Consider the following 18954-nt stretch of genomic DNA (forward strand, 5'->3'; position numbering starts at 1 on the left):
AAACTATTGTTTTAACGAATCCCAATCTGCTTCTTAGCAACTTCAGTTTCAACTCAAAATAAATAAAAATAAGGACAAAAAAAGCACTTGACAACCCTTTTATATGTTTTAAAACATCTGTCACAATATTCGACGTAAGATCAAACTTCTCAAACGGAGTAGTTTTTAGAGAATAAACTTGAATCAATAATGATAAAGAAGCTTCAACTACATTGAATAAAAGAGGAGCTGCAAATTGATTGCTCGTCCAAGTTTTCCCAACATTATTTACTAAATAAATGTTGTACAAAAATCACTTAACTTTTTATTATTACTTAACAAATGATGTGTTCTTTCTATCAGTTAAAGTTAGGCATATTCTTGTACCATTTTCCAAGGATAATAAATCTGATAAACTGTGGAGAATTTAATACAAGAAAAAGCAAAGTTCGTTTTTAGTTACAACGAATATGTTAAGAGTCCGCTTCTAAAAAATTTTCCCCCACAAAAAAAAAAAGCACCGACCACTTAGCCGGCTGTCGTAGTAGCATGAGGGTGAACAACGAGTCGAACTACTTAAGCTGAATTCGTTCAAGCTCAGCTTATGAACGAGTTCGAGTCGAGTCATTTGCTTAACGAGTCGAACTCGAGTTCATGAATCAACTCGTTTAAATAATCGAGTTGAGTTCAAGCTCAACACATCACTGTCGAGTCGAGTTCAAACTTTAATTGAGTTTGCCGAGCATAAGTCCATATGTTCAAACGAGTTTATGGGTTTGTCGAGCCTAATTGAATCGAGTTTGAGCTAAACACATAACGATACATATCAATTTTATTCAGATGAGTTTGTCGAGCTTTAACGGAGTGGAGTGGAGCTTGAGTTAAACACGTAAAAATTACAACGAATTTTAAGAGTCTGCCTCAAAAAAAATTTCCCAAAAAAAAAAAAGCACCGACCACTTAGCCGGCTGTCGTAGTAGCATGAGGGTGAACAACGAGTCGAATGAATTCGTTCAAGCTCAGCTAATGAACGAGTTCAAGTCGAGTCATTTGCTTAACGAGTCGAACTCGAGTTCATGAATCAACTCGTTTAAATAATCGAGTTGAGTTCGAGCTCAAAACATCACTGTCGAGTCGAGTTCAAACTTTAATTGAGTTTGCCGAGCCTTAATCAAGTCCATATGTTCAAACGAGTTTATGGGTTTGTCTAACCTAATTGAATCGAGCTTGAGCTCAACACGTAACGATAAATATCAATTTTATTCCAATGAGTTTGTTGAGCTTTAACCGAGTAGAGTGGAGCTTGAGTTAAACACGTAAAAATTACAACGAATATTTTAAGAGTTCACTTCGAAAAAATTTTCCCATAAAAAAAAAAAAACACCAACCACTTAGCGACTGTTGTAGTAGCACTATGGTGAACAACAAGTCGCACTACTCAAGCTGAACTCGTTCAAGCTTAGCTGGTGAACGAGTTCGAGTCGAGTCATTTGCTTAACGAGTTGAGTTGAGTTCAAATAATAGAGTTGAGTTCGAGCTCAAGATGTCACTATCGAGTCGAGTTCGAGCCTTAATTGAGTTTGTCGAGTCATAATCAAGTCCATATATTCAAACAAGTTTATGGGTTTGTCTAGCCTAATTAAATCAAGTTTGAGCTTAACACGTAACGATGAATATCAATTTTTTTCAAATGAGTTCGTCCAACTTTAACGGAGTCGAGCTCGAGTTCAACAGGTAAGGGTCGAGCCCGAGCTACTTCCATGGATGTATTCTCGAGCTCAAGCCGAGTGGAGCTTGGACTCGACTAGTGTTCACTAGCACGCACCTGTGAAGGAGAACGTGATCGAGCAAACGTGGCGGGCAAATACCGGTAGGACTAGAAGGGGGCCCACTTCCGAAAATGGTCCCCACAACTCATAACGTCCCGATGGTTCGTGGAGAGAGAGAGAGAGAGAGAGAGAGGGAAATAAACAAACGGAAGCAGGTGAGTTCCGGAATAGAAAATAGGAAAAAACGTAACCAAGTGGTGAAAAGACAGAACTGGCCCTCAAACTGTGGATAAGGACATTGGGGAAAAGGCGGGACAAGTACGAAAAGTCCAAAATACCCTCGTCAGAAATCTTGACAACCCCACGATATTCCGATTCTGGAAATGTATTTTTTTAATCTGGAAATTAGCAAATACAATTGCGGGAATACGACTATACGAGGAATTTCTCCCTTCCTTTTCTTTTTTCGAAAAGATTTTTTATCGGCGAAAGTAAATTTTTCGGGCCCGGTGAGGGCAGTTTGGAGCAAATGCGAAGTACTCCGTAGGGGTATTCTAGGGAAACGGAAAATTGGAGTGCAGACGGAAACCCTAACCCTAAACCCGGATATTTTTGGTCGGGTGCAGGACGGGCATTAAATAACCAGAGATTAAAAAATAAAATATTGTGGAAAATTTTGAACCGTCCGATTCGTGGGCTTCGCTTTTATAAGTACCGGCTCCGGGGAGCTTTCATCTTCATTTTCTGCGCTTTCTTCTTCTTCTTCTTCTTGTTTTCGCTTCCTTCCTCCATTGTTAGGGTTTCTTGCTTTCGAGGGAACGAGATGGCGCAGGAGGGCGGAGAGTACCAGAACGGGACCGGAGCAGAGAACGGGAGCTCGAAGGGCCCGGTCTTCTCCGCGCTCAGGCCGAAGCTCGTCGTTGAGGCTCCCAAGGCCGCCGACGCCGTCGCCTTCTACAAGGCGGCTTTCGGTGCCGAGGAGGTTGAGCGCTCCAACCACCCGAAGCGGAAGGCTGATCAGGAGCTCCCTCTCATTCTCTTCTCCCGTCTCCGTCTCGGCGCCGTGGAGCTGCTCGTCGCCGACGAGACTGAGGAGTCTGGAGCCGGGTTGGTCTCTTCTTCTCCGACACTTCGTCTCTCTTTTTTCTGCTGGTTTCCTTGCTGCTTGTCGCCGTATTTATCTCTGTAGTTTACTGTCTCCGCGTTTTTGCTTTTTCATCGTTTTGTGTTGCTCTTTCAACGGGTCAAAATTTTGTAGCGGCTCTTCAGAGTGTGATGATCATTTCTTCTGGAGTCGGGATTTTCAGAAACAAACGTTGAAATGATTGTTTCTGCCTTAAAAACGATTTTATCAGCTCACAGAAGCTTTCCGATGCGTATGTAAGGGTTTTTTTTTTATCGTGACCGTAAATCTATTGCGCTTGTGTCGTCTCATCAAGCTTTATGTCATGTTTCGTATCTTCTCCGAGCTATTTAAAACTCATTATATTGCATTTTTGTTGTAAAAGAAATCATGCGAGAGATTTAAAAAATCCTTTCTGATCTTCTCGGTTCCCTTGATAGAAGCAGGATTTTTTTTCCCTTTATCGCGCCGTTTATTGCCTGGTTCGTAAGCTATTAAATGACGATCGTATCCCTAAGCTAAGTGCGTAGACTTTGACGTTATTAACGGTTCCGTCTTTCTTTCTCTTGTGGAACAAACCAGGGCGAAATCCGTGGAGGCTCTTGGTGGTGCATCTTTCGTGCTGTGCCTGGAGACCGACGACGTCCAGGCAGCGGTGGCGAGTGCGGTGAAGGCCGGTGCTGTGGTGGCGGAGGAAGTCAGCGGTGAAGGCCGGTGCTGCTGCAGGGGGCACACGACCAAGTTGAAGGACCCGTTCGGCTTCGTCTGGGCTATCGGATCTCCGTCGAAGGCTGCTGCTGTCGAGGCTGACGGCCAGGCCTAGGCCAACTCCCCTCTCTCGCCCTCTGTTGAAAGTATCCGTCGGGGTCGTCTGCCTTCCGACGTTCTTCTTGTGTCAGTCTTTTTTTTTTTCAATGAACGGTTTAAAAAGTACTAAAATGGGTCTCTCCGGTGAGGTTCCCTGCCGTCCGGGATGTTAACCCGTGGCTTCGGGACCTTTTCAGTGGTGGTTTACTGATTTCCTTGTGTAAATGTTGCCGGAGCCCTTATCGGCTGCGTGCTTCTCGGACAGCTACTGAACTTAGAAAAAAAAAAGAGGGGAACGTGGTTCGTTTCATGCCGTCCATCTAGCTGATTAATGAAATGGTTCACTACTCGTGGTGTTCTTTTTTAAACCCTTACGTTCATCCATTCGTACGGGACTGGGCGGGTGATGGCGGTTGTGTAATTATGGTGGTTTCCGCGGCTGTTTTCTTGCGGGATGCTTGTGTGTTTCCTCCGCATGGTTTTGTCTCTTTTGTTCTGTTTGGTGGCGTGCTTTCGCGTTATTGGAACGTGTGGCTTCGACGGTTAACCGGACGTTGGAAATTTCTTTCCCCGTTTTCTGGCACTTTTCTGTCTGCTTCCCCACTTTCTTATTTTAATGGTCAGTTTGAAACTGTGGGTGTAGCCGAGAATCCTCGACTCTGCTGGCCCACGTCTGGGCGACCGACGTCTTCTATTTAATTGTCGCTCAGTTGACCTCCAGTTTTGGACAGATGGGCGGCCTTGATCCGGGCGCCGACGGCACGCTTGTTTTGGGAATTGCAACTGGGTTGTACTTTTTAAATGGGCGATCATGCTTCAAAGACGCTTTTGTTCAGTAGTTTTTCATTTTGTTGATCTGGGTTTCAATCGAATCGCAAAAGAATATCCTAGTTTGTATCCCTGGGTTTCAATTGAATTATAAGTCTGGCTTATCATAAAATTAGCATTAGCGTTCACTCATTTAATGCCTGGGCTTGACGAGTTCCAGGGCTAAACAAGCATCTCTTCTTCATGGTTTTGGCGGCCAACGCTGCAAGCTTTCTGTCCGGAACTCTCTTTGATTTTGTTCGGGTGCTAGGGTCCCCACAGTGGTTGTGATCCGTTTCCCGGTCACGTGGGGGTCATAAAGAACGCACTGGTGCCCTCTGGTTTTGTATCGTTTGGACTAATGAACAATGAGCTTCAAGGGGGCATATTTATGGTTTGTTTCCCTGTCACATGGGGGGTCATAAATAACGAACGCACTTCTGGTTTCGTAGCATTTGTTGTAATGAACAATGACCCCTCAAGGGTCATAGGAAGTCATGAAAAGTCATAGTTGGCAAACATGAGATTTTTTTGACAATCATTTCAATGGGACTCTGTGATCTGTCTGCTGGGTCAGTTTTTCAATTTTTATGTCTGATATACTGTCCCCCTACCTAATGGATCTTGCTTATGATTTGTCACGAATGAGGTTGTTAATCTAATTTTTCCCTCTGATTCTTTATGGGCTTCTAGATGTTTAAAATTTGATGGTGAGAATATATTTACAACCGGTTGAACTAGTATTTCTTTTACGTTCTTGATAAAAACTTTAGTTTAAGAAATAAATAAGAAAACAAAATGGTTAAGATCAATTTTAGTTCTTAGCTGAGTAGTTCGAATGTTAGTGCTAACTCACTTTGGAGTTGTGGACGACTGAGAGAACGATCTCAAGCCAACTGGAGCAATTATTGAGTCAACTCGTCAAGTTTGTGAATAACCAAAAATTGGTCTCTAATTCGATTTTCATGGCGCTATGTCTCCATGTCTTAAGTGGTGTCAAACATCACTTCTGTGAGTCACATGGAAATGAAGAGGCTTTTGGGTCTTTTTTTTTTTTTTTATCAGCTGCAGGTTATTAACCTCATTTTATCGGCTTTACGGGTCAAACATTATTTCTTTGACATGATCCATGTACTTCCGCATTGTATGAGGACTTCTTTGAATGATTTAAAATTGAAAACTTAAAAAATATCGGCCGACATTAGATCGTTTGGTTGCTGACGTTACTGGGAGCATCAGATCTTCACTTTTGTATGTGATTTTTACATAGAAGATAAGAAATGTAGGGTGATATTGATCATCAGCTGACGATACAATTACTGGAAAAATCAATTTTTTTTTTACCTTTTCAAATGTTCCAAATGAAAGAATAATTTAAGTGCATCCGTTTGCTAGCTGACGATACTGGAACTTCAATGCTAATACGAGAAGAGTAGGAGTTGATTAGGTTTGATTAAATAGCGTTCGGTTTTAGGACATTTACAGTTCTTTGCAAATACGGTTCTTGAACCTTGTATTAATAGGACGGCTCAAAACATTATTAATTAAAAGGTTGGAGGAGTCTTCCATGCGCCGTCTGTGGGAATCGAACCCACGACCACATGGTTAAAAGCCATGCGCTCTACCGGCTGAGCTAAGACGGCTTGTTAGTCTTAATAAAAATAATTATTTTTATTATCCTTACCTTTATTAGAGCAGAATCCAATCCCAACAAATTCTCAAGTGATGTAAGTCATTGACGTGGACGGTCGATATATGTTATTCCCTACTAAGCTTGTCAGCTAACCGTTCATTTCCACAGGATCCTATTGTCCCATTTCTGCAGAGAAAATCACGCCTAGTACCCATTATGTTAAAAGTGTAAGTAGCTTCTCTGAGCGGCGGAGTCAGAATTTCTTAGGGGCAGGCCAATACTCCGATCTTTAGATCTGGGTAGGGTCAAACTGAACCCGAATGCAAAAATACATGTCACAATTAAAATTTTCAAATTTTTTTAATGTAATTGTCTTTTTTTTTCAATTGCCTGGGGTCGGGCCATGGCCTCGCCGGGCCCTCGCCTCCCTCCGCCCCTGGCTTCTCTTGATAGATCGACTAACTTCTTTCCAGTTAAGTTTTTCACACAGTAGTTTGCTTTAAGACCCCGAAATTTTTCTTATCCATGCAGGTATAATCTACCTACCTATGCATGTAACATGTTGGTCACATCTTCATCTCAAGCTCTATTGGAAAAATAATAAGAAAAGCTTCAGATGAAAGGTACCTGTGGTAACAGGAAAGCGAGAAAGAACCAAAAGCAAGCATGTCATCAATATGTCGACTCTGAAGATATTCACAAGTTCTGGCGATCCATAACACAAACACCAGCATTCCACTGTTAAGAATTTGATTCAAACAAACACCAGCAGTTCATGTGTGGCTGGTTGATGAAGAAATGCAAGAATTTGATACAAACAAACACCAGCAGGTCTTTCGAGATACTCTAAAGACAGACTCTGTTGCACTTCATAGGCAATATCTTTTTCTCTGTAGATAATGCCACACACACATTGCAAGGAGGCCGACAGAAAAAGTAGGGAATACGGCCACCCTCATCAAATTTGCAGATGAGAGATGAGAAGTAGATCAGTTCAAGTGGCATAAACATAAAAGCGGAACAGTGGAAACAAGGAGTAGGTTGGTTTAGCAAATCATCAGTAGCATTAACAATAAAAGAGTGAAGAAGTAACTAGCGTGATTGCAACCACAACTATGCCTGCAGCCTAAAAACAGATTACTAATAACATTTATGATTATAATGTGGGTTTGGTAGTAAGAATGGCAGCAATAACTTGTGTTCCAATCAGTTTAAGGTCTGTTGGTGCTCACCATAGGCATTGCCAATGTTGGTGTTCTCTTTGGAAGAAGCTGTCACAATGATGCAAGCCAAGGAGCAGGAAGTTTATTTCTGGAACGTAGACTTCGCCTCCATGTTTAGCATTAAACATGGGCGTGGAGAACACAAAGACAGGGAAACAACCCAGAGACAGGGAAACAACCCAGAGACAGGGATTGCTTGATGATTGCGGATGCGCCCAACATCTAGCTTGGCTTGATGTGATGGATGCCATGACTGCAGCCACAAACACTGGCCAGTAAAATGGAGTCTGTGGAGAGTATCAAACACTAGTTGTAATCAGACTGAGATACCGTGCCAACTGGTTGCTATGCTATTCTATGTTGGAAATGGATATAGCCTCACAGGGTGCTTTTGAAGCTACTTATATACATACATACTTCCACCTGAAAACATTTCATCCATCATGGCTGGCTTCTTATCAAGGTTTCTGTAAAATCACTTCCAAAACTCTCCATGCTAGAGAAGTGAGAACCTTTGGTATTGTTAAACTCGAAGCAGAACTTTGCAGCAATTGCGAAGTAATGAGGATAAAGTATGTAAACGAGAACGCAACAGGTATGGATTCTGTAAATGGCATCCCTGCATCTTGTGGGAACCTTGAAAGATACGCAGCTTGACCAATATAGGCGCAAAGGAGACGGGGTTATACCTGCCCAGTAAATGAAATACGTGAAAAGGAAATATAAAACACCAATCTACCAAATGAATTTTCACAAGACAAAATCATTCTTACCAATTTGAAAGCATGCAATGATTATGGGATACTTTTTTTTAACAGTAATGGATTTTCATTAGTAGAGTTAAGTAGTTTCCCTCTTACAGAAACTGATCTTACTTAATGGTGACCCAAATCAGCAAACATCACTTCCCTTATACAGTGAAAAATAGATTAGATCAAAAGGTTCAATGAAAGCCAACCTAAAGTTTCCTCCACTACGTCATCTAAAATTCTAGGTAATATACCCTCACTGACTCATCCTTTTAGACAGAAAAAGAAAAAGATTTAAACTGAGTGAAAACTATCTATCATGCAGATCTAGAACAGTTCCTCGGGGGGAAACCCAAGCTTGCTTGAAGTCCTTCAAGAAAGAACGGGCAATCATTTGAGGGTTGAAATCCTTAATTACCGTGGAATCGTGGGAGATGAAGTTGTATGGACCAATGGACTCTACGAAGCAGTATCACACTAGCATTTCTGGAGCAAACATGACGAACTTTACAGGTTCCAAATCTCTGAACTGGGAACAGGATCAATATTCGATTAAAACATGAAACCAGATTCAGATTTAACAAATAGATCTGATCAGATTTGGATTTGGATTAGATATATAAGTCAATATCATAAATATCTTATCAAATTCGGATATGGGTTTGGATTAGATTTAGTTCTCAATAAACATACTCTGTCTGATGCCCTTTCAAAATAGATGGGATTTGGTTTAAAATTCAGACTCGGATTTCGATTCGAAGACAAGATTTAGACCAGATTGAGATAATGAAATTTAAATTTGGATTTGGATTCAAATATGGCCTTTCTTCATTTGCATTTGAGTCCAAATTCAAATCCACATATGTGAGCATCCGAAGAAGCAGATCTGTGCTCATCCGAGGCAACATGGTTTAAGATTTAACATGACTACAATGAAAAAATAAGCTGCAGAATGTAAGAATTGATCTTGTTTGCTTCTAAACAAAAAGAAGCAACGATCGGAAAGCAAGAAATTTTTTCAGACAAGGCAACTTGCACAGAAATAAACATGCGGGTTTATTTCTGTAAAAAGAATGAAATTGATCTTGTTTGCTTCTCCTTATTTCTACATTGTCTAAAGAAAGTAAAGGAAAGCCCAAGAAATGTCACAAATAATTAAGCAATAACAAAGATGTCAATTGAATTGACGGAAAATATAAAAGAAAAATAAAAGATGCCTGCCTCAAATTGCCAACTAACTACCCAGGACTCCATAAGGAATAAACCCGAAGCAAACTGAATTATCCTAACGATCCAATAAAAGCTTAGATATGCCTGTGAAAGACTGAATTTGTACAGACTTTTCTCTTTAGTCACACGATAGACCTCACCTGTGCTCAAACTGGCCTTGGATCACGAATCGATTCCCTTTGGAGGCGGGTCGTTGGATGCACCTGGCAAATCAACAAGTATGTGTTATCATTAAAATCATGATTAGTTTGCAAGAACTATGAATTTAAGGTAAACGCCACTTTAAATCAGGCTCTTGAATCTAAGGTTTAGAGTAATAAAACTCTCTCCCCGATTCGTGATTGTCCCCGATTCATTTAGTTATGCTTCCCGTTCATGGATTTTGAATCAGAATGTGAGAGTTTGCCTTCAAATCCATGATATAATTAATGCACCTTTCAAAGAAAATTTTCATTTCTTTGATATGAAATATTGGAATTTAAGATCCTAAAGTTAAGTCACTTTGAATTATGAATCGGGGACAATCAAATGCCTCCTAATGGTTCTTGTCTTCACCTCGGCACAATTATGAACAGCTCATTGCATTAAACATACTGCTAAGTTTGTTTAAGAAATGATTTCTTGTTATCAGATAACAGTAGTCGGGGGTTAATGAATTTTAGACAACACACAGGTGCAACTATAGCTCCAAAGATGCGTATAGCGCAAGCTCGCTGTTGATTTTTAAAGCGTTGGAGATGCCCAGCAAGAACACTCGTTGGAAGTTTAGACTCAACTATTACATTGAGATATTCGAGCCGAACAGACCATTGTTGCAGTAACAAATTATCCGGTGCAGATCACCAGCACAAGCACTTAGAGTGCTCCAATTTTAATTTTTACTGAAAGTTCTACCTGCCAAGTGTGGCCTGCGCGCCCTTTGTGGTGCTCCACTGGTTTATCCATTCCACGTCTTTCTCACAGAGAGAAAGAGATGTAAGATGGATATGGGTAACGTGGTAATCTTTCAGCCTCTTGTCCGTCCTTTTGAAGAGAGAGAGAGAGAGAGAGAGAGAGAGAGTCTGGGGACTTATCCATATTTGGTGAGGAGGGGAGAGAGGAAGGAGTTCTCCTGTCACCAATGTTTGCTGTTGGTACCATCTCCGGCTTTCCTCTGCTCTCTCAGCCATACGGCAATGATGGTGGCGGCAATCTTGTCACCACCACCACATCCGGTCTTGGTTCCTCGTTGTTTTCCTCTCACAGCTCATGTGGTTGCATGTGTAATCTCAGAAGTTCAAGTGCTAGGAAGAAGCTCGCATCATGGTCAATGAGAAGTGTGGTTGTATCTTGCGGCGGAGCTAAAGCGGGAGTGGTGGGTTTAGAGGAAGGAATCGAGAAAGAATCAAAGCTCCTGGCGGGGTCAGAGGAAGGAATCCGGAAAGAACCGAAACCCATGGCAGATTCTCTGCGAAATAACAAGGTACGACGGGCCGGCCCTCTTTCAAAGCAAACTTATTGGTGTGAAGCATCTGGGGAAATTTGTATCGAAAGAAAGGTGGCATTTTTTTTTTGTTGGCAAAATAATGCCAATGGTTGGTTGGTGGTTGTGATTTACTTATTCCAGCAGCCATTTGCAATTGATCCGCTCCAAATGCAATCAAGCACATCGGTGCAGTGTTTTGATATATGCTGTAGGCCCTGTATAATGATGCATCGGCTTCTGTTTCTTTCCTTTTTGATTATTTCAAATTGGTTTCTGCTGCTGGCCATTTGTCTAAAGTTTCATAATTTCCTGATTGGATGCAAACCATCAAACTTATTAATGGAGCATCTATCCCTGTTTAAATTGCGACTTGCAACGTCCTTGTACCTCATTTGCACTACCAGTTCAATTCTCGTCTGTTCAAGATGCGGCGACTTGCAACGTCCTTCGACGACTATCTTTTGTTTTCACAATGAATAACATCATACTACATTAAAGCACTCTGTTCAAGGTGTGGACCGGTAATGCATCATGTTTAACAGCTGGTTTCCATATTTAAGAACCGCATGCTAATCATATCTGGTTTTGCTTCATCAATCTTTTGCTTTTTAACACAAGATGATTCCTTAAAGTCAGTTCCCAAGTGTTTCTTTCTTCTGCAGGTTACTCTCGTTGATTAAATCACACTCTAAGAGCATATTTGGAGTTTCTCATTATCTTGGTAACGGGAATAATATCAGCACAACCTTGTCGACTATGATGCCTTTTTGTAGATCATTCTGTTGCCGTATTCCAATATTCACATCAAAATTTAGTCTAAATTGAACTGATTTTTGTGTCTTCATAGGGCAATACTTGAATAGTGCGTCTAATACTTTGTTTCTTGAAGAAGTAGAGATCTGCTGACTGGAAAGCTGCAAAAGCATATAAAGATAGTGGTGTAATCTATGAGGGGAGGATTGGAGGCTTCAACAGTGGTGGTCTGCTTGTTCGATTTTATTCTCTGGTTGGATTTCTTCCTTATCCTCAGTTGAGCCCATCACATTCTTGTAAAGGTATTGGCTGGGTAGACCTTTTGACATATCCTAGTCAGTAGTTTGCCTAGTTATGTGTGGAGGTTAAAATATAGTAAACATCTTAGCTGGATTTTGATTGAAAAACAATTTAATTTTCAATAGTGAACATTCTTAGCTGATACAGCAATTTTAACTTCATAGAAATGCTTGTAGCAGTGATGATGAGTGCAGAAAAACTCTGTCTATGGACATAAACCTTTAGATTCCTCTGTAGTCAGTATCTTGTTGAGCTCAAACCAATGTGCAAGCTCAAACCAATGTCTGTGCACACGTTAGTTCTGAGGACAATTGAACCCCTTACTATCTGCTCATAAAGCATCCTTGTATCTTTTGCTGCTTTTTTTATATTGCAAAAACTTGAAATATCATTTCTAGAATAATTTCATAAAGTTCACATTTTTTTTCTCTTATTCACTTTGTTATTCAACTTTAGTACATTTAAGATTTTTGCAAGAAAGACCATATCTAAAAGAAGAATGTTTCTAAGTAAAACCTGCCAAGAAATGCTGGAAAACGTTAACTGTCTCTATGTGCCAAAGGTAACCTTCTTTCTTTCACTTGAAACCTTATCCTGAATTTGCTGAAAGAACGCTGGGTACAATATCAGTCTCTGTGCCAAAAAATAAACTTTTTATTTTCCACTGGAATGGGTGAGGGAGCACAAAAGACTGAGCCGACAGTTAATGGACAATAGAAAATTAAACTACCTGGGACAAGAATGACAAATAAATTAAGGATTTGAAGCAAGAGGATACACTAAATGAGAATTGAGGGGTTTGAGTGGTATCAAGTGACAGCTAGTGATGACAAAAACAAGAAAAAGAAAAAAAAACAGAATACTTCAGTTGGATAAATATGATAGGCTAGGGCATTTTCGTGGTCAATTATTTTCTGATCAATGACATATTGTTAAAGCAGTCATTGTGATGCTTCTCAGTACTATTTGTGACGAGAGGCAAGGTCTGTTGTTCCTGATGAAATTGTATCCAAGATATAGTTGTTTAAGATACTCCCATTGGCATTGGTGGCATGCTTTGTTATAGCAATTTTTTGGTAACACTTCACATCCCCTAGGAGACAGGGATGTGAACTATGGACCTTATAATTCACAATGTCAATCTGGTGCTTGATAGTCACTGGTCTTCTGACCAATTAGATGCATGCATGTGTACTTGTGTCTTGAATGTTTTCAATTGTGTTGATTTTTGAAGGTAGTGTTTAATCCTTCAGAACTTTCACTAGCACTGAAAACCTTTTTCTCTTATGCAGAGCCAGGCAAGGCCATTCAGGAAATAGCAAAAACTATGGTTGGATCAATCATTTCTGTCAAGGTATTCATTCATTTGTTATTAATTAAATAGAACGTTTTGCTTGCTTAAATTAATTTATATTCCATCCTGCTGTCAGTTTTACTTTATTTAATTTGTAGACGTGAAGTTCATATGTGCATCTCCCATATCTGGGGTTTTGCTAAGAGATAATTGAATCTCTTTATGATGCTATTCCTTGTTGCTGCTCATTGAAGTCTATAATGATTACCTTGGCTACTCCTTTTGAAGTATTATTTTATACTGTGTGATGCTTATATGCATTCACTACAGAAATTAGGCAGTATGGTGAACATCCATAGCATATCAGGTTTGTTCAGGCTATCTCAACAACATAGAGTTTGTGTTTTCTATTTCCCTTTTCCCTCATCCATACATAACTAATTTGGATTCATTTTCTAAAGTTTCTTAGAGATATGCCTTTTTATATCACATAGAGATCCATAAATTCTTATAGTGTTTCTGCATTTAAGAAACACTTTATTCTGTTAATTGCATTTGGGATGGCCTAGCTAGAGTTATTGAATAAATAGAAGTTATTTTGCCTTGAGGCAGAATTTCACCAAATGACTTGATTGTGAGTGCAGTTAGTCTTTCTTGAACATAATGTTTCATCATGGTATAAATGTTCAGCATGACCTACAGTCACTGACCCATAGTTCTCAATCTCATGGACCTTTTATCCTGCTTCAAAGAAACATGTGAGGTTAGCAGTTTTCACATGGATGAAACAAGAGTGTGTGCTTAAATTTGTCAAGATCAATCTTGAGATTTTCTATGTCCATCATGATGAATATGAGGGAAAATTTTCACACCCCTTATGGCTTCTTGCAACATGATTTGTGGCATTCCTAATGACAAAAACCTATGCACATGTGCAATGTGCACGAACACCAATTGGCATGACAAATGGAGATAATACAAAATAAAGAATAAACAGTTTTATCTAAGAAATTTGAAGTGGAGTGGTGCATGTGTTTGTAAGCTTTATTAGAGCATCTGATCTATTTCATACTGAATGTCACTATCAAATTGTGTTCATGGATGTATACTAGCTCTCTGAAGAACCATTGCTTATAGTTGTCACATGCATGTGCATCTAACAATACTCAAAGTTTGAATTTTCTTGTTCTCTAGGTTATCCATGCAAATGAAGAAAAAAGGAAGCTGATTTTCTCGGAGAAAGAGGCAATGTGGTCTAACTATTCTAACAGTGTCAAGGTTGGCGATATTTTTGAAGCTAGGGTGGGTTCTGTTGAAGACTATGGTGCTTTTGTGGACCTACGGTTTCCTGATGGTACAACTTTTTGGTCACTTTAGAAGGGGATTCCATTTTTTTATCATAAGCTTCTGGCTTTTGGACACCAGAAGTTGTCAATTGTAGTTAGACATTTTCGTGACCTTTCATTGCTTCAAAATGCTTTTGATTAAGATTGTAAATGGTTTGTGTCATATGGGAGATCATGACTGATTTTTCTGCAAAAAATTTCAGGGTTGTATCATTTGACTGGACTTTTACACATCTCAGAGGTTTCTTGGGATTTGGTTCAAGATGTAAGGGATGTAGTCAGTGAAGGTGATGAAGTACGGGTGAAAGTAATACACATAGACAAGTAAGGACTCAGATTTCTGTAATTGTATTTTGAGTCCCTGACCACTATCCTATTTGCTTAGCTATTTCCTTTCAGCTCTTGAAACTCGACCTGGTTGCATACGATTGCTTACAGGAAACCTCTTTACATAGTTGTATATTTGTTGGACTATGTTTTTAGCTCCTATTTTGTGTAATTGCCTGAATGATATGCTATAGATCTCTCAAATCATAGAAAAAAAAAGTGTATTTTATAGGTTATTGTCATGTAAGCATGCACTGTTTTGCTTGCAGTTTTTTAGAATTCTCACTTGGGCTTGTGTATGCAGAGAAAAAGCAAGAATCAATTTGTCAATGAAGCAGCTAGAGGATGACCCGTTTCTAGTGACTCTGGATAAAGTGATAGCCAAGGTTAGCTGTGGCTGTCAACTTGTTTTAAGATATATACTGCAGATGAGAATTTTAAACTTAGCCAGGTTTCAGATTTCAGAAACATAAGCCATAAAGACAACTTCTAACTCAGTGATCAATTTTGTATCTGTAGGAGGATACATCTAGCCCAGAAACTTCACGGTCAACTGAAGAAGTGAACGCAGAGCCATTTCTAGAGCTGAAAAACATATGCCAGGAACTACTCCAAGAGGATGGGTATGATGGACCTTCCTTCCCTTCTTTTCTTTTTCCTAATGCTTCTTAATGTTGACTAATAATTAGTGTAGAGCTCATTAATGTAGACTTTTTTTATTCTAGTCTTGTTATGGCTAAGATTTTTAAAACTGTATGCAGAAGCACAGGAAGCTTGCTTTTGGAAAATTCTCTTACTAATTTATCCTTTGTTTCTAGAAGCTTTGCTGTGGTTGCTCGTAAAAGTCCTGTTTCATTAGTTATATGAGCACATATTCTTCTTATCTTGGTGTTTCATGTTTCTTTTTGCAGTATAAGTGATGTACAAATAGGCAGACAAGGATTTGAGAAGCGTGTTGTTTCACAAGATTTGGAGCTTTGGCTTTCAAACGTGAGATATTTTTGCTTCTATGTTTGGTTGTAGCTAAGCTCTTTATGGAATGTTTATGACTGGTTTCTTTTTCACATCAGAAACCAGCATCAGATGGACAATTTACTCTGCTTGCTCGAGCTGGTAGGCAGGTGATTTCCTAACTTTTCTGTGTGCGTGGAATATTGTTGACAACTTTCTTGTTAACGTGGGTTGGTTTCAGCCTCGCTAGACAGAGCACTGTCTGTTCACATTGAATTTGGTAGACTATTCAATTACTTACATCTAACGGTGGACATGTTATAATGGTCATAAAACACACTGAACAAATGTTCTCTTTGTGATAGTCGTATAAGCCTTCTTTAGAGGTCTACTTCTTAACCTTTGTTTTCAATTGATGACCGATAATGTCATGCTGTACAGGTTCAGGAGATACAGTTGAAAACTTCGCTGGATCTTGAAGGCATAAAGAAGGCTGTGCAACGAGTCTCTGGACGGGTTCAGTAGTCAGCTCCAAAGAAGCGCCTAGCCAAATTTTTACTGTAATATGATGATTCATTTGTACTTGCATTTCGTTGTTGAAGACTGATACTAAGAGGGCCATCTTCAGTTGGTTCGAGTTATTGTTTTCTAGCAATCGGAAAATGACTGAAAATTGGGGAAGCCTGTAAAGGGATATTGTTTCATCCTGAGTTGATGTCAAGGACTTTTACGTTGATAAGATGAAGAGGCGCCTGAAATTGGGGTACGCTTGTAGACGGTGGTCATTACTACTGGAGAACTAAAGATCTATGTAATGTGAGGACGGCCTATATCAATGTGATGCATGAAATGTCACCCATTTATAATTGTAAAAGTAATCACCAAGTGCATAATGCTTGCCTCTCTCTCTCTCTCTCTCTCTCTCCTGCTGCATTTAGCAGAGCAAGGAAGACCAGTTTGGGATCATCTAGTGCATAGAGAGTTGAGCTCGGATATCAACGTCTACAGTTAGAAGGTGCAATCTCCTTCCCTGAATTTAGACCTTTAGTAACCTAATGTCCTATCCACCTGGATGGAATTGAGATCAAGTTGTTCCCTGTGTGAGTTTCGGATTAGGTCCCCCCTGTTCACTTGTGGGCAATAAACTTAAGAGAGCCGTGTACCTGATCTTGTTCACGTGGCTGCTCAACCTCCTAAACAAAACTGCATGTCCCAAGGTTAATGGGTTTCACCCCGAAAATTTGAAGCTCCTTTTCTGTCTTGGAAGAACCTTACCGTCCGTGGAACAAAATGATGATACAGGAGAGGGCTAACCGGCAATGTGCTGTCTTGTTGAAGGCTAGAGAGCAGTCGTTCACTTGGTCCCATTACTGTATCCTTTCCTCGTCAGAATGTTATTTCTATGAAAACTCTCACAACATATTCGTTTTACTTGCAATCCTCAGTTCATAACTATGCCTTGACTATTGCCAAGCAAGATCTCTGCTAGGCATCTTCCTATCTTCATTATTTTGCATATGTAAAGTAAACTGCGGGTGGTAATGGCTATCGAATGTTGACAGGGAGACAAGGATGGAGGACCACTGAAGCTGTTGCTGGCTTGGCCTTAACTTTACCGTCCATCTGAAAGATGGATCGCAGTAATGGCTCCCCACAAAACAGCAGCGTAGCCATTTCTTATTGTTGGTGAATTGTTTTTGCTTTTCAGATCCGCAGAAAAGAATAAAGATCTCCATATGGTCCAAAAAGGTTCAACGCTGCAGAGAAAGAATGGTTGGTACACATGGACGCCGTGCTGAGTGAAGGGGTAAGAGCAGAGATTGTCGAATACCTGTACGTCCTCCCCCCTGTTGAGTTGGCAAGGACAAAAGCACTGTTCTAGCAACCTCTTTCTGTCCGTCAAAAGTTGCTTTCTTGCCAGTCCTTTCAGTATCTCCTGTAAAAACGCCAACCGTCGTAGTGTCATACTTACCTAGATAGCCATCCCCAAGAAAGGAGAAGGACCTTGGGAGTCGATACCTTCACCCGGCAGCATTATCTTCTTCTTCCTCCTCATTCTATCTCTTTCTTAGCACGGCCATAACCTCTGCTCTTCCTTCCTGCGTTTTGAGATGGCTCCAAAACTCACTACCACCACTTCACTTCTCAACGTCTGCTTCCTTCTCTTTGCTGTTTCTTTCTTGACTTTTGCCTTCTCTCTATCAGGTACAGCAGACGTCTCTCTCTCTCTCTCTCTCTCTCTCTCTCTCTCTCTCTCTCTCTCTCTCGCTCTGTCTTTTTTACATACATACAAGCACACACACAAGCATACACACAGAGACAAACGAAGCTGACATTCTTGTTCGTTTGATTTCTTTACGTTCTCTTATTCACAAGATTTTTTGAAACATGCTTAAATAGAAAGATCCCTGATTTGGGCGCCATGATGTGCCAACAAAGTACTCATCCACATGCTTTTCCTTTTTCCATTTCTCAAATTCTTATCTCCAATCAGCAAAAGACGATGCATTCTTCATTTAAGAACTACATTGTCTTCCCTTCTGTGTAGTACTACAACACAAAATGAACGCAGACACTGCTGATGTGACCACCCAACTCCCACAAAATCACCCTGTCGACCAAGGCTCTCAAGGCCACACACAGGTTATTATCTCAGCCGAACCAATAGAAATGTTCATTCTCCTTGTATAGATTTTTTATTTTTTTGGGGGTTTTCAGTGATAATGCTCTGTCTAATCTTTTATGTTATTGTTTATATAATGGTGGCAAATTCTTCAGGAAACTGATGGTGGTAACAGAAAGGGAAGGAGAATACTGATCGGTTCCACTGCACCAATCTGCACATACAACGAATGCAGAGGCTGCAAAACCAGATGCAGAGCTGAGCAAGTTCCTGTGGATGCCAACGATCCCATCAACAGCGCATACCGTTACAGATGTGTCTGTCAAAGAAGGTGAAAAAGTAGAAAGCAGCAAATTCCATGCGTACTCGAATACAGTTTTGCCTATATTTGCTGTCAAACGGACAAGTGATAGTTATTTTTCTTTGGACTTTTTTTTTTCTTTCCTTTTCCATTTACCAGCATCATATCACAGAGATCAAAAAATAAAGCGTTGGTAGTGGAAATAATGCAAGGGAAATGTACGGTGGTTCTAAAAGAAATCTACCAATCAAGCAGCCACCAGTGGTTTACTTTA

General features: G+C 40.1%; 3 protein-coding genes and 1 non-coding gene across 4 annotated transcripts; 3 read left to right on the forward strand and 1 right to left on the reverse strand.

Annotated features, from left to right (window-relative positions):
- Positions 1–2481: 2481 nt before the first annotated feature.
- Positions 2482–4046, forward strand: LOC116250931 (uncharacterized protein At5g48480-like). Its single transcript, XM_031624927.2, has 2 exons — positions 2482–2855; positions 3454–4046. The coding sequence occupies exons 1-2, from the start codon at positions 2572–2574 to the stop codon at positions 3692–3694; spliced, it is 525 nt and encodes a 174-aa protein (XP_031480787.1). The 5' UTR covers positions 2482–2571; the 3' UTR covers positions 3695–4046.
- Positions 4047–6055: 2009 nt separating this feature from the next.
- On the reverse strand, positions 6056–6128 carry TRNAK-UUU (transfer RNA lysine (anticodon UUU)). The gene has a single exon. It is a non-coding gene; the product is annotated as a tRNA-Lys (tRNA).
- Positions 6129–10344: 4216 nt separating this feature from the next.
- LOC116251599 (uncharacterized) lies at positions 10345–16649 on the forward strand. Its single transcript, XM_031625959.2, has 10 exons — positions 10345–10782; positions 11681–11840; positions 13131–13192; positions 14327–14486; positions 14682–14802; positions 15110–15191; positions 15325–15428; positions 15717–15795; positions 15876–15926; positions 16198–16649. Exons 1-10 carry the CDS (start codon positions 10441–10443, stop codon positions 16279–16281), a joined length of 1245 nt encoding a protein of 414 aa, XP_031481819.1. The 5' UTR covers positions 10345–10440; the 3' UTR covers positions 16282–16649.
- Positions 16650–17274: 625 nt separating this feature from the next.
- Positions 17275–18954, forward strand: LOC116251246 (EPIDERMAL PATTERNING FACTOR-like protein 9). The gene is made up of 3 exons (XM_031625403.2): positions 17275–17961; positions 18305–18399; positions 18535–18954. Exons 1-3 carry the CDS (start codon positions 17868–17870, stop codon positions 18712–18714), a joined length of 369 nt encoding a protein of 122 aa, XP_031481263.1. The 5' UTR covers positions 17275–17867; the 3' UTR covers positions 18715–18954.

This window comes from Nymphaea colorata, chromosome 3, assembly GCF_008831285.2.
Source record: "Nymphaea colorata isolate Beijing-Zhang1983 chromosome 3, ASM883128v2, whole genome shotgun sequence".
In the NCBI taxonomy this organism is placed as follows: Eukaryota; Viridiplantae; Streptophyta; class Magnoliopsida; order Nymphaeales; family Nymphaeaceae; genus Nymphaea; species Nymphaea colorata.